Here is a 14,459-nt window from a genome sequence, read left to right as displayed (position 1 = left end):
CATTATTCACGGTTTTGAGCTCGGGTAAGGCGATTTTTGGGTGATTTTCCCGTGAAAACATTGGGGTAAGTGTTCCTTATACTATATTGATTATATTTTATGATTCCATACTCATTTACATCATGAATCCGTAAATTTATGGAAGAAAAATCAGATTTTTATAAAATTTTCCAAAAATATAAAATGAAGGTTTGAAAGTCAATCCGATGTCGGAATTCGATAATTTTTATATGGTTGAACTTGTATCGGAACGCGTGTTTGAATTTCATGAGTTTTTTGGGATTCGAGATGCGGGTCCCACTGTCGATTTTTAAAATGAATTTTGATTTTTTATCCGAAAAATTAGTAGATTCATATGGAATTAATTCCTATGATTCGTGTTGAGTATATCAAATTGTTTGTGACTAGATTTGAAGCTTTCGGACACAAATTCACGAGGCAAAGGTGTATTGAAATCTTGAAATTGGTTTCGAAGCGAGGTAAGTGTCGCGGTTAACCTTGACTTGAGGGAATAGAGCCCTTGAATTATTTGTTAAGTGAAATTCATGTGTAATGACGTATAGGCAAGATGACGAGTGCCTATACATCGTCAAATTAATTATTTGCATAATTATTTTAAAATCATAAATCGTTTTTTAATCATGAATTAATTATTATATTAATTGCTTCTCTCACATTCCTTGCTCAATATTATGCCTTGAATCCATGCTATAATTGTTACATGCTTATTTGATTTATGTGACTCAATTGCTACTTGACAATTAGCATACTAATTATTTAAATTCATATTTCCTCCTTGATTTCTATAATTAATTGCTACTTGTCATCACTTATTTCTAAATAAATTATAATTATTGTATGCTTGTTGTCTTATAATTTCATATTAATTGTTGCATTTATTTGAGTATTTTTTTTATAAGGATTGGTAAATTATATTATTGGAGGAGCGGGTTGCATGCCACAACAGAATTGATTGAAAAGATATATTGAGGATCGAGTTGCACGCCGCAACAGGATTGAATGAAAATGAATATATTGTGGGATCGGGTTGCACGCTGCAACGAAAACTGATTGAAATAATAATTGGTTATGACTGCCGAGTTGGCTTCAACTGTTGAATTGAGTTACCTGTTTATTTCTAGTGTTGTTGTTGTTGTTATTGTTATTGTTGTTGTTGTTGTTGTTATTATTATTATTATTATTATTATTATTATTATTATTATTATTATTATTATTATTATTATTATTATTATTATTATTATTATTATTATTATTATCAAAACATCACTTTTTAGTCAAAAGTAGTATCTAATTTATCAACAAAATCATTTGATAAATTAATGGGTTTGATATTTAAACCGGATAACTTTTTATCAAGAAGTTCTTCTAAATCATAAAAAGATCTAAATTTAAAATCCTGAATCTTAGGGGGTCTTTGAACATGAGTAAGAACAGTTTGAGGTTCTGATTTGCTTGTAGAGGCAATATCAGTCAAAATCTTACTAGTACTCATATCCTTGATCAAAACTGTCAAATCATCAAGTTTTTTATCAAGAAAATTAATTTGTTCTCCTAAAACTTAAACATAGAAGCTTAAATAATTATTTTGAGAAATTAATTTATTAATTTCTGCGATGCTGACTGCAGCAACATCTTCATCAATAAATTTTTGAAATGCAGTGAAAGTAATACCTATATTATTAGGTAAAACAAAAGGTGCTTGAGGAGGGTAGGTGGCTTTAATAATATTGTCACTCCCGTCTTGATAAGATCTTTCCAAAACTTTTATAAAAAGTGGTAAATAGGTGGTTATGAACCAAGGAACAAAATACATAATTTGATTATGTAAAGCACAAGTTTCATAGAACTCTTGAGAAATATTGTTTAAATCCTCTTTACTATAAGTATCAAAAAATCAAGTTTTAAACTGGTTCCATTTATCACTGAAAAATTCTTTTTGAATATAACCTCTAGCTTGTGACCCCGGACTAAAATCAATTTGGTGTGGAATCATTTAAACTTCATTTGGGTCAAAATCCATTTCGGATGTAGAAGGAATATACTTATCAGAAATATTATCATTATCTTGAACAATATTTGTCTTGGGGTTAATTTTAACCCTTTCAACAGGTTTATCACCCACTTTAGTAAAAATTGTGTGTAGAGATGCAACACGATTTCTAGCTGGTCCATAGACTGGTTCAACAGGAGAAATGTGTTGAATATCATGCAACAATCTACGATTGGTGAAGGAATGTCTATTATAATTAGAACTAATAGCAGGCAACAGTCTATTATTAAAAAATGACTGTCTACTATAAGTGGAACTATTATCATCAAACTAAATGCACCATCCGAATTTTGAGTAATATAAGAATACTCAGTATTACTAACATCATTAGTTATATGACTGGGGGATATAACCGAATCCAAAGGAGATCCTTTCAGAAAGGTGATTGATGTTTTGTCAGAGTTTAATAAACTCAGAGGTTATCCCAAAAAGAATAGTAAGTTTGCTGATAGCAGATATGCTGATAAACCTAGAATGCAAACTTATTATTATAATCGTCCTACTCCTCAAGATGTTTTAATAGAGGAACGTGATTGGAATCAGACTAATACGTCTTATAGTGGTTCCGAAATTTACGAATAGAATCTTGATGGATTAACTGATAAGCAATTGACTATTCTTGTGCATAGAATGCTTATGTATGCGACTATCTATAAAAGTGTGAAAAATACAGATAGAACTATTTGCAAAATGATTGTTGCAGGTTTTACTGGCCAACTTCGTGGCTGGTGGGACAATTATTTGACTCTAGAAGAAAGGGCAATGGTTATTAATGCTACAGCCTCTGACGAAGGAGTTGATAACTTAGGCATGACCCTAGTGGCAAATAGAGAAGATGCCATTTACACCCTTATTCTTACTATATTAGAACACTTCAACGGTAGATTTACCAACCAACATGAAACAGTTCGTACTCTCCTTAATGGTCTTAGATGTAGGACCTTAGGTGAATTCAGATTGTATAAGGATACCTTTATGAGTAGGGTTATGGAACTACCCGAAAATAAATTTGACCATTGGAAAGCAAAGTTTATAGATGGCCTTCCCTCCTTATTCGCTGAAAGAGTTAGAAAAACTCTAAGAGGTAGTTATGGTGAAATCTTGTACAATGATTATACCTATGGTAAGTTGATAGGAATTTGCACACAGGAAGGGTTAAACCTGTGCAATGAGTTAAGATTGTCCAGACAACTTAAGATGGATAAGCTTAAGGAAAAATCCCAGTTAGGAGATCTTTGTACTCAGTTCGGTCTACCCGAGGCTTCTACTCATAAGAAGAAAAAATATAAGTATCATAGATACCCTAACCAAGACAGTCCTTATAGGAAAAAGAGATCTAGATATAGATTCAAAGAAGAACGAGAAGCCAAGAAAGCTCATCGCAAGTCTACTAGATTTACCAAAAATAGGTCTAAGCGAGATCTTGCTGACATTAAGTGTTACAAGTGTGGTAAATTTGGCCATATAGCCCCGAATTGTAAGCTTCAAAAGCTGAAAACCTTAGAACTAGACAATGAGTTACGTGATAAGGTTTATGGTTTGTTATACACTTCTGGATCAGAATCTGATTATTATTATTCTGAGTCAGAATCCGAAGTTGAAGTAGATTACTTGATTTATCTGATAGTGATAAAAATATTGATAATACTTGTACTGCTTGTAATAGTAATACATGTACTTGTGAAGATGATGAATTTTATAAATTGCAATCACAGTTTCAAGATTTGAACATGAAAACTATTACATCTGATAATGTAATAGAACTTTTAAAAGAAGTTACTGATGAAAAACTTCGTGAAAAAATTATTAATTAGGCTGCTAGTTCAAGTTCTAGTTTTTCAAAACCTTTTGAAAAAGAATTTGAATATTCCCCGTCTTATTCTTTACTAGAGGTTAATAACCGTGTTTTAAATAAAAATGCAACTCCAGCAAGAGATTCTTCTTTCAATGATTTAAAGGTTGAAGTTGAAAACTTGAAATGAGAGATTAAATCTCTTAAACAAAATCAAATGATTTGTGGTCATAGGATTACTCAGATTGAGAAAATCAATTCTCCAACTGAGAAATCTAATGATAAAAACAAAGGTATTTCTGAAAATGATATTGAAGAAAAACCTATTAGTTTTGATCCTAAATATGATATGTTTTTAGGAATGATGCAAATTATTACTGCTCATAAATGGTATATCAAATGTACTATTCTCATTGATAATAGTTTTTCTATTACAAATATTGCCATGGTTGATAGTGAATATGAATGGAATGTTATGCCTTTTAGTTTGAAGAATGCCCCTTCTGAATTCCAAAAAATTATGAATGATATTTTCAACCCCTATCTAGACTTTATCATTGTTTATATCGATGACATTTTGGTATTTTTCAAAACACTTAAAATGCATATTAAGCATTTAGATATTTTTAAAAGAATTGTTATACAAAATGGTTTGGTTATCTCAAAATAAAAAATGAGTTTATTCCAAACTAACATTCGATTTTTAGGACATTATATTTGTCAAGGAAAGATTACTCCTATTCAAAGATCGATTGATTTTGCTTCAAAATTTCCCGATGTTATTACTGATAGAACTCAGTTACAAAGATTTTTGGGAAGTTTAAATTATATATCGCCTTTTTATAAAGATTTGTCGCGTGATTTAGCCCCCTTATATGATAGGCTAAAAAAGGATTATAAAAACCCTTGGACTGATAGTTATACTGCTTTGGTTAAAAATATTAAGCAACGTGTTAAATCTGTATCTTGCTTGACCCTGGCAAAAGATTATAGAGACTGATGCATCTAATATTGGTTACGGAGGGATTTTGAAACAGATAAATCCCAATAATAAGCATGAATATCTGATTAGATTCTACTCTGGTAAATAGTGTGAAGTCCAGAGAAAATACGCTACTGTGGCACACAAAATGTTAACCATAGTAAAATGTGTTTTAAAATTTCAAGGCGATTTATACAATCAAAGGTTTTTGATAAAAACTGACGCACAATCTGTTAAATATATGTTTAACAAAGACTTTAAACATGATGCCTCGAAAATGATATTTGCAAGATGGCAGGCTCAATTAGACCCTTTTGATTTTGAAATACAATATAAAAAGGGAATTGATAATTCTCTGCCAGATTTCTTATCTCGTGAATATTTACAGGATGGAACCCCCCTGGGTAGAGGAAGAGGTAGAGGTTGGGGAAGATCATCCCCACAGTCCAGAGGAAGATTATCACCTTCAGGATCGTCATACGGATCCACATCAAACTCCCAAGTTATACAAATAGGAAGAAAGAGTTTAACCAATGAGAGGATATCTATCAGAGAAGAATCATCGATCGGACCATCCGTCCATCTGGAAGATATTCCAGAAGATAGTCCGTTATACGCACATTTGCAGGCATATTTGACTGCTCAAAAACAGAAAGATACTTCTGCTAAGCAAAGTGATACTTTTGCTTCCATTACAAAAGATGACAATGATGATATCAAGTCATATGAGAAAGTGTCTAAAAAAGAAATGATATTTCTTTTAGAAAATTCTGATATTCAGAGAAAAGAAGAACCGTGGAAGATATTCCAAAGGTATTTGATAAATGGATTATATTATCCGGGTGAGTCATACAAAACCCGTTCTTATTATGAAACAATACTCACCAGTACTGGCAGTGCAGAGTTTCAACACTTTTCTGGTTATAGCACAAATGAGAACGTTTATAACTTCTCGAAGATTATAATTAAACAGATTATATCTGTTGAAGACTGGGGTATATCCACAATGAAAGAGAGGCAGATAAGCCTTAACAAATCTCGAATGAATTTTACCTATTGGGATTATATCCAGGCGTTTGATAAAGTGTTATACTACAATAATGATCGACACAAACATACTTGGTTTATTAAAGTATGTGCAAAGATATTTGCAGAGGCTATTCCTAATTGGTTTCTAAACTGGTGGTCATACCACGGTCCGACAGCAAAAATTTTACCTCATCCATTTCTCATGTTATACAAAGAATGGATAAAAATTTCCCCTTTTATAAACAATTTATATCACACAGATCATATCTGTTACCCAGAAAAAATTGACCAAATTTATTTCTTTCTGGAATTCTCTATTCCCTGGATTCATAAATGGACTCCAGAAGTCGGATTCACCGAAGAACAAGTCCCATGCTTATACAGGACCTTTTATAATAACTTTTGGGATAAACTAATGAAAAAGGATCCCAAAACAAAGACATTATATGGTCAAGAACTCTTGGATTCCATCAAAATGGAAATCCAAGAATATTCCAGCAAACCTCAGAAAGAGGTGATTGATGACAGCTCAGTACGTCATATCGCCAGAAAGATCTCCTTTTAGGAATCGAGACATGATGATAGCTCTTCTGTCATCAGAAAGAGGTGATTGATGACAGCTCTTCTGAACGAATGAAACGTATAAATAGAAAAAGAAAGAATCTATGAACAGTAAAAGTGGGTCCCGTGGGTCCATGTTACAGTATTTTTACTATACAAAACAGTATTTCTACTGTTGATGAACAGTGTATCGACTGTTGATGAACAGTGTATCTACTGTTTGAGTGGGGTCCGACGGCTTCACTGTGCTGTCGGTCCGGCGGCTTCACTGTACTTGTAGGGTCCAGCTGTTTCACTGTGCTGGTCGTTTGTCTGATTCTTTCATTTTGCGGAGGAATTCTTCCGCATCTTTTAAGTCTTCTTCAGATAACATCCTTTCTGCTTCAATGGGCTGAGAATCTTCAGCGATATCATCGTTGCTGATTTCACTTTGCATTGAAGTATCTGATTTTTCATACTGATTAATGGAACGAAGTAAATTTCTTTTGACTTCTTCCAAGTAGTTGTTAATCATTTCTTCTTTATCTCCTTCCTGACAGAAGAAGATGATGGAATCGAGACCCTCTCTCTCTAGAATTCTCTCTCTCTCTCTCTTCAAGTGTAATTAAAGTTTAAAGTTTAGTTTGAAGTTTGTAACAGAAGAACAAAGTAAATAAAGTTTTCAGTTCTTCATCTTCAGGGCCTTGCATCTTGGCCACAAGGTACATATTTCTTTCTTAGTTAGTTTTTCTTCTAGTCTCTCCTCTCTGGCCGTGACGATGTCCGGCTAAGAGACTTCATATCTATGTTGAATATCTAACTTCTCTCCTATATAAACCATGAAAGCGACGTCATCTATTAAAATATAAATGAGTTTTAAATATAGTATTTTGACTTGGTTTCGAGATGGTTGGTACAGTCTGATATAGCACTACTCTTATTGGCTTTGCCTTAGTGGCTTCGTCTAGCCAGCCGTGAACCTTAACCCGATTAAAGGAGTTGAAAAGGGCATCTTCTTTTACGGTTAGAACTGCTAGACACATGAGCTCAATAAAAGTATGTATTATATTATGACAGAACCCTTGCTTGAGTAAAAGGTTTAACCTTCCATACAGTCCTTAAACTATATATAAAATTCAAGTATATTTCAATTCTTATATCCTTACTGATTGTGCGGATTACCGCCAGTCTTTAAATATAAGGGTACTGAATTAGCTAGATTGAGAATTCTCAAATGTGCTAAAATAGAAATCTTTAACTGGTGGAAACCTCGGTGGACATATAAAAGTCAGTAGAGGTGCGAAACAATTCCAGTTCCCGGTCAAACAGTGATTTCTATCTTAGCTTAGTTGAGAAGGCCGTGGACATATAAAAGTCAGTAGAGGTGCGAAACAATTCCAGTTCCCGGTCAAACAGTGATTTCTATCTTAGCTTAGTTGAGAAGGCCGTGCGGATTACCGTTATTATTATTATTATTATTATTATTATTATTATTATTATTATTATTATTATTATTATTATTATTATTATTATTATTATTATTATTATTATTATTATTATTATTATTATTATTATTATTATTATTATTATTATTATTATTATTATTATTATTATTATTATTATTATTATTATTATTATTATTATTATTATTATTATTATTATTATTATTATTATTATTATTATTATTATTATTATTATTATTATTATTATTATTATTATTATTATTATTATTATTATTATTATTATTATTATTATTATTATTATTATTATTATTATTATTATTATTATTATTATTATTATTATTATTATTATTATTATTATTATTATTATTATTATTATTATTATTATTATTATTATTATTATTATTATTATTATTATTATTATTATTATTATTATTATTAGTGGCGGGCGATAATTCGCGCGGCCTTCTCAACTAAGCTAAAACAGAAATCACCGTTTGACCGGAAACTGAAATTGTTTCGCACCTCTGCTGACTTTTATATGTCCACCTAGGTTTCCACCTATTAAAGATTTCTATTTTAACATATTTGAGAATTCTTAATCTAGCTAATTCAGTACCCTTATATTTAAAGACTGGTGGTAATCCGCACAATCAGTAAGGATATAAGAATTGGAATATACTTGAATTTTATATACAGTTTAATGACTGTATGGAAGATTAAATCTTTTACTCAAGCAAGGGGTCTGTCTTAATATAATACATACTTTTATTGAGCCCATGTATTTAGTAGTTCTAACCGTGAAAAAAGATGCCCTTTTCAACTCCTTTAATCGGGCTAAGGTTCACGGCTGGCTAGACGAAGCCACTAAGGCAACGCCAATAAGAGTAGTGCTATATTAGACTGTACCAACCATCTCGAAACCAAGTCAAAATACTATATATAAAACTCATTTATATTTTAATAGATGTCGTCGCTTTCATGGTTTATATAGGAGAGAAGTTATATATTCAACATAGATATGAAAGTCTCTTAGCCGGACATCGTCACGGCCAGAGAGGAGAGACTAGAAGAAAAACTAACTAAGAAAGAAATCAGTACCTTTTGGCCGGGATGCAAGGCCTAAAGATGAAGAACTGAAAACTTTATTTACTTGTTCTTTTGTTACAAACTTCAAACTACAAACTCTTAATTACACGTTGAAGAGAGAGAGAGAGAGAATTCTAGAGAGAGAGGGGGTCTCGATTTCCTTCTTCTTCTTCTGAACGAATAAAACGTATAAATAGAAAAAGAAAAGAATCTATGAACAATAAAAGTGGGTCCCGTGTGTCCCTGTTACAGTATTTTTACTATACAAAACAGTATTTCTACTGTTGATAAACAGTGTATCTACTGTTGATGAACAGTGTATCTACTGTTTGAGTGGGGCCGGCGGCTTCACTGTGCTGTGGGTCCGGCGGCTTCACTGTGCTTGTGGGGTCCAGCTGTTTCACTGTGCTGGTCATTTGTCTGATTCTTTCATTTTGCGGAGGAATTCTTAAGCATCTTTTAAGTCTTCTTTAGATAACCTTTCTTGGCTTCTCGTTCTTCTTTGGATCTATATCTAGATCTCTTTTTCCTATAAGGACTGTCTTGGTTAGGGTATCTATGATACTTATGTTTTTTCTTTTTATGAGTAGAAGCCTCGGGTAGACCGAACTGAGTACAAAAATCTCCTAACTGAGATTTTTCCTTAAGCTTATCCATCTTAAGATGTTTGGACAATCTTAACTCATTGCACAGGTTTAACCCTTCATGTGTGCAAATTCCTATCAACGTACCATAAGTATAATCTTTGTACGGGATTTCACCATAACTACCTCTTAGAATTTTTCTAACTCTTTCAGCGAATAAGGAGGGAAGGCCATCTATAAACTTTGTTTTCCAATGGTCAAATTTATTTTTGGGTAGTTCCATAACCCTACTCATAAAAGTATCCTTATACCATCTGAATTCACCTAAGGACCTACATCTAAGACTATTAAGGAGAGTGCGAACTGTTTCATGTTGGTTGGTAAATCTACCGTTGAAATGTTCTAATATAGTAACAATAAGGGTGTAAACAGCATCTTCTCTATTTGCCACTAGGGCCATGCCTAAGTTATCAACTCCTTCGTCAGAGGCTGTAGCATTAATAACCATTGCCCTTTCTTCTAGAGTCAAATAATTGTCCCACCAACCATGAAGTTGGCTAGTAAAACCTGCAACAATCATTTTGCGAATAGTTCTATCTGTATTTTTCACACTTTTACAGATAGTTGCATACATAAGCATTCTATGCACAAGAATAGTCAATTGTCTATCAGTCAATCCATCAAGATTCCATTCATAAATTTCGGAACCACTATAAGACGTATTAGTCTGATTCCAATCACGTTCCTCTATTAAAACATCTTGAGGAGTAGGACGATTATAATAATAAGTTTGCATTCTGGGTTTATCAGCATATCTGCTATCAAAAAACTTACTATTCTTTTTGGGATAACCTCTGAGTTTATTAAACTCTGACAAAATATCATTTTTATAGTCAAAAGTAGTATCTAATTTATCAGCAAAATCATTTGATAAATCAATGGGTTTGATATTTAAACCGGATAACTTTTTATCAAGAAGTTCTTCTAAATCATAAAAAGATCTAAATTTAAAATCCTGAATCTCAGGGGGTCTTTGAACATGAGTAAGAACAGTTTGAGGTTCTGATTTGCTTGTTGAGGCAATATCAATCAAAATCTTACTAGTACTCATATCCTTAATCAAAACTGTCAAATCATCAAGTTTTTTTATCAAGAAAACTAATTTGTTCTCCTAAAACTTTAACATATAAGCTTAAATAATTATTTTGAGAAATTAATTTATTAATTTCTGCGATGCTGACTGCAGCAACATCTTCATCAATAAATTTTTGAAATGCAGTGAAAGTAATACCTGTATTATTAGGTAAAACAAAAGGTGCTTGAGGAGGGTAGGTGGCTTTAATAATATTGCCACTCCCGTCTTTATAAGATCTTTCCAAAACTTTTATAAAAAGTGGTAAATAGGTGGTTATAAACCAATGAACAAAATACATAATTTGATTATGTAAAGCACAAGTTTCATAGAACTCTTGAGAAATATTGTTTAAATCCTCTTTACTATAAGTATCAAAAAACCAAGTTTTAAACTGGTTCAATTTATCACTGAAAAATTCTTTTTGAATATAACCTCTAGCTTGTGACCCTGCACTAAAATCAATTTGGTGTGGAATCATTTAAACTTCATTTGGGTCAAAATCCATTTCGGACGCAGAAGGAATATCCTTATCAGAAATATTATCATTATCTTGAACAATATTTGTCTTGGGGTTAGTTTTAACCCTTTCAACAAGTTTATCACCTACTTTAGTAGAAATTGTGTGTAGAGATGCAGCACGATTTCTAGCTGGTCCATAGACTGGTTCAACAGGAGAAATGTGTTGAATATGAGGCAACAGTCTACGATTGGTAAATGAATGTCTATTATAATTAGAACTAATAGCAGGCAACAGTCTATTATTAGAAAATGATTGTCTACTATAAGTGGAACTATTATCATCAAACTGAATGCAAATCCTTCCATCCGGATTTTGAGTAATATGAGAATACTCAGTATTACTGACAGCATTAGTTATCTGATAAGGGGATATAACCGAATCCAAAGTCCATGTAGTTGGAAAATTAATTTCTTCCCACTTAATAGGTCTCCTCGTGGTGACCTTAGACTTTGCAAAATTCGTTTCCACTAATATAGTCTGATCAGATGTATCATATAATTTACATCTAGGGTTTAACGTTGATAGCAATTTAAAGTAAATCATATACGATAAACATATAAGTTCAGAACCATACGCATAATTATAACCATGCGTTTTCACATTTAATGTTAATGCATCAAGTATATTAACATCAGATAGAGATAATTGCAGATTGGGTATTATTATTATTATTATTATTATTATTATTATTATTATTATTATTATTATTATTATTATTATTTAGAAGAACTTCTAGATAAAAAGTTATCCGGTTTGAATATCAAACCCATTGATTTATCAAATAATTTTGCTGATAAATTAGATACTACTTTTGATTATAAAAAAGATGTTTTGTTAGAGTTTAATAAACTCAAAGGATATCCCAAAAAGAATAGTAAGTTTGCTGATAGCAGATATGCTGATAAACCATTTTAACAGGGTGAAGTTGCGGGCGGTAATCCGCGCGGCCTTCTCAACTAAGCTAAAACAGAAATCACCGTTTGACCGGGAACTGGAATTGTTTCGCACCTCTGCTGACATTTATATGTCCACCGAGGTTTCCACCAGCTAAAGATTTCTATTTTAACATGTTTGAGAATTCTTAATCTAGCTAATTCAGTACCCTTATATTTAAAGACTGGCGGTAATCCACACAATCAGTAAGGATATAAGAATTGAAATATACTTGAATTTTTTATATAGTTTAATGACTGTATAGAAGGTTAAAACCTTTTACTCAAGCAAGGGGCCTGTCTTAATATAATACATACTTTTATTGAGCCCATGTGTCTAGCAGTTCTAACCGTGAAAGAAGATCCCCTTTTCAACTCCTTTAATCGGGCTAAGGTTCATGGCTCGCTAGACGAAGCCACTAAGGCAAAGCCAATAAGAGTAGTGCTATATTAGACTGTACCAACCATCTCGAAACCAAGTCAAAATACTATATATAAAACTCATTTATATTTTAATAGATGTCGTTGCTTTTATGGTTTATATAGGAGAGAAGTTAGATATTCAACATAGATATGAAATCTCTTCGTCGGACATCGTCACGGCCAGAGAGGAGCGACTAGAAGAAAAACTAACTAAGAAAGAAATCAGTACCTTTTAGCCGGGATGCAAAGCCTGAAGATGAAGAACTGAAAAATTATTTACTTGTTCTTCTGTTACAAACTTCAAACTACAAACTCTTAATTACACTTTGAAGAGAGAGAGAGAGAATTCTAAAGAGAGAGGTCTCGATTTCCTTCCTCTTCTTCTGAACGAATGAAACGTATAAATAGAAAAAGAAAAGAATCTATGAACAGTAAAAGTGGATCCCTGTTACAGTATTTTTACTATAAAAAACAGTATTTCTATTGTTGATAAACAGTGTATCTACTGTTGATGAACAGTGTATCTACTGTTAATGAACATTGCATCTACTGTTGGAGTGGGGTCCGGCGGCTTCACTGTGCTGTGGGTCCGGCGACTTCACTGTGCTTGTGGGGTCCAGCTGTTTTCACTGTGCTGGTCGTTTGTCTGATTCTTTCATGTTATGGAGGAGTTCTTCCCCATCTTTTAAGTCTTCTTCAGATAACATCCTTTCTGCTTCAATGGGCTGAGAATCTTCAGCGATATCATCGTTGCTGGTTTCACTTTGCATTGAAGTATCTGATTTTTCATATTGATTAATGGAACGAAGTAAATTTCTTTTGACTTCTTCCAAGTAGTTGTTAATCATTTCTTCTTTATCTCCTTCCTGAAAGGAGATCTTTCTGGCAATATGCCGTACTGAGCTGTCATCAATCACCTCTTTCTGAGGTTTGCTGGAAAGATTTTTATTTTGATGGAATCCAAGAGTTCTTGACCATATAATGTCTTAGTTTTGGGATCCTTTTTCATTAGTTTATCCCAAAAGTTGTTGTAAAAGGTCCTGTATAAGCATGGGACTAGTTCTTCGGTGAATCCGACTTCTGGAGTCCATTTATGAATCCAGGGAATAGAGAATTCCAGAAAGAAATAAATTTGGTCAATTTTTTCTGTGTAACAGATATGACCAGTGTGATATAAATTGCTTATAAAAAGGGATATTTTTATCCATTCTTTGTATAACGCGAGAAATGGATCAGGTAAAATTTTTACTGTCGGACCGTGGTATGACCACCAGTTTAGAAACCAATTAGGAATAGCCTCTGCAAATATCTTTGCACATACTTTAATAAACCAAGTATGTTTGTGTCGATCATTATTGTAGTATAACACTTTATCAAATGCCTGGATATAATCCCAATAGGTGAAATTCATTCGAGATTTGTTAAGGCTTATCTGCCTTTCTTTCATTGTGGATATACCCCAGTCTTCAACAGATATAATCTGTTTAATTATAATCTTCGAGAAGTTATAAACGTTCTCATCTGTGCTATAACCATAAAAGTGCTGAAACTCTGCACTGCCAGTACTGGTGAGTATTGTTTCATAATAAGATCGAGTTTTATATGACTCACCCGGATAATATAATCCATTTATCAAATACCTTTGGAATATCTTCCACGGCTCTTCTTTTCTCTGAATGTCAGAATTTTCTAAAAGAAATATCATTTCTTTTTTAGACACTTTCTCGTATGACTTGATATCATTATTGCCATCTTTTGTAATGGAAGCAAAAGTATCACTTTGCTTAGCAGAAGTAACTTTCTGTTTTTGAGCAGTCAAATATGCCTGCAAATGTGCGTATAACGGACTATCTTCTGGAATATCTTCCAGATGGACGGATGATCCGATCGATGATTCTTCTC

The 14,459-nt window shown here is 32.6% G+C and overlaps 1 protein-coding gene across 1 annotated transcript; it reads right to left on the bottom strand.

The window, feature by feature from the left end:
• Positions 1 to 9,422: 9,422 nt before the first annotated feature.
• Positions 9,423 to 10,127, bottom strand: LOC138897964 (uncharacterized). Its single transcript, XM_070183991.1, has one exon. It carries the CDS (start codon positions 10,125 to 10,127, stop codon positions 9,423 to 9,425), a length of 705 nt encoding a protein of 234 aa, XP_070040092.1.
• Positions 10,128 to 14,459: the final 4,332 nt, after the last annotated feature.

Source organism: Nicotiana tomentosiformis, chromosome 8 (genome assembly GCF_000390325.3).
Source record: "Nicotiana tomentosiformis chromosome 8, ASM39032v3, whole genome shotgun sequence".
Classification (NCBI taxonomy): domain Eukaryota; kingdom Viridiplantae; phylum Streptophyta; class Magnoliopsida; order Solanales; family Solanaceae; genus Nicotiana; species Nicotiana tomentosiformis.
The sequence above is the reverse complement of the archived record's forward strand: the minus strand, read 5'-3'. Positions and strand labels throughout refer to the sequence as shown.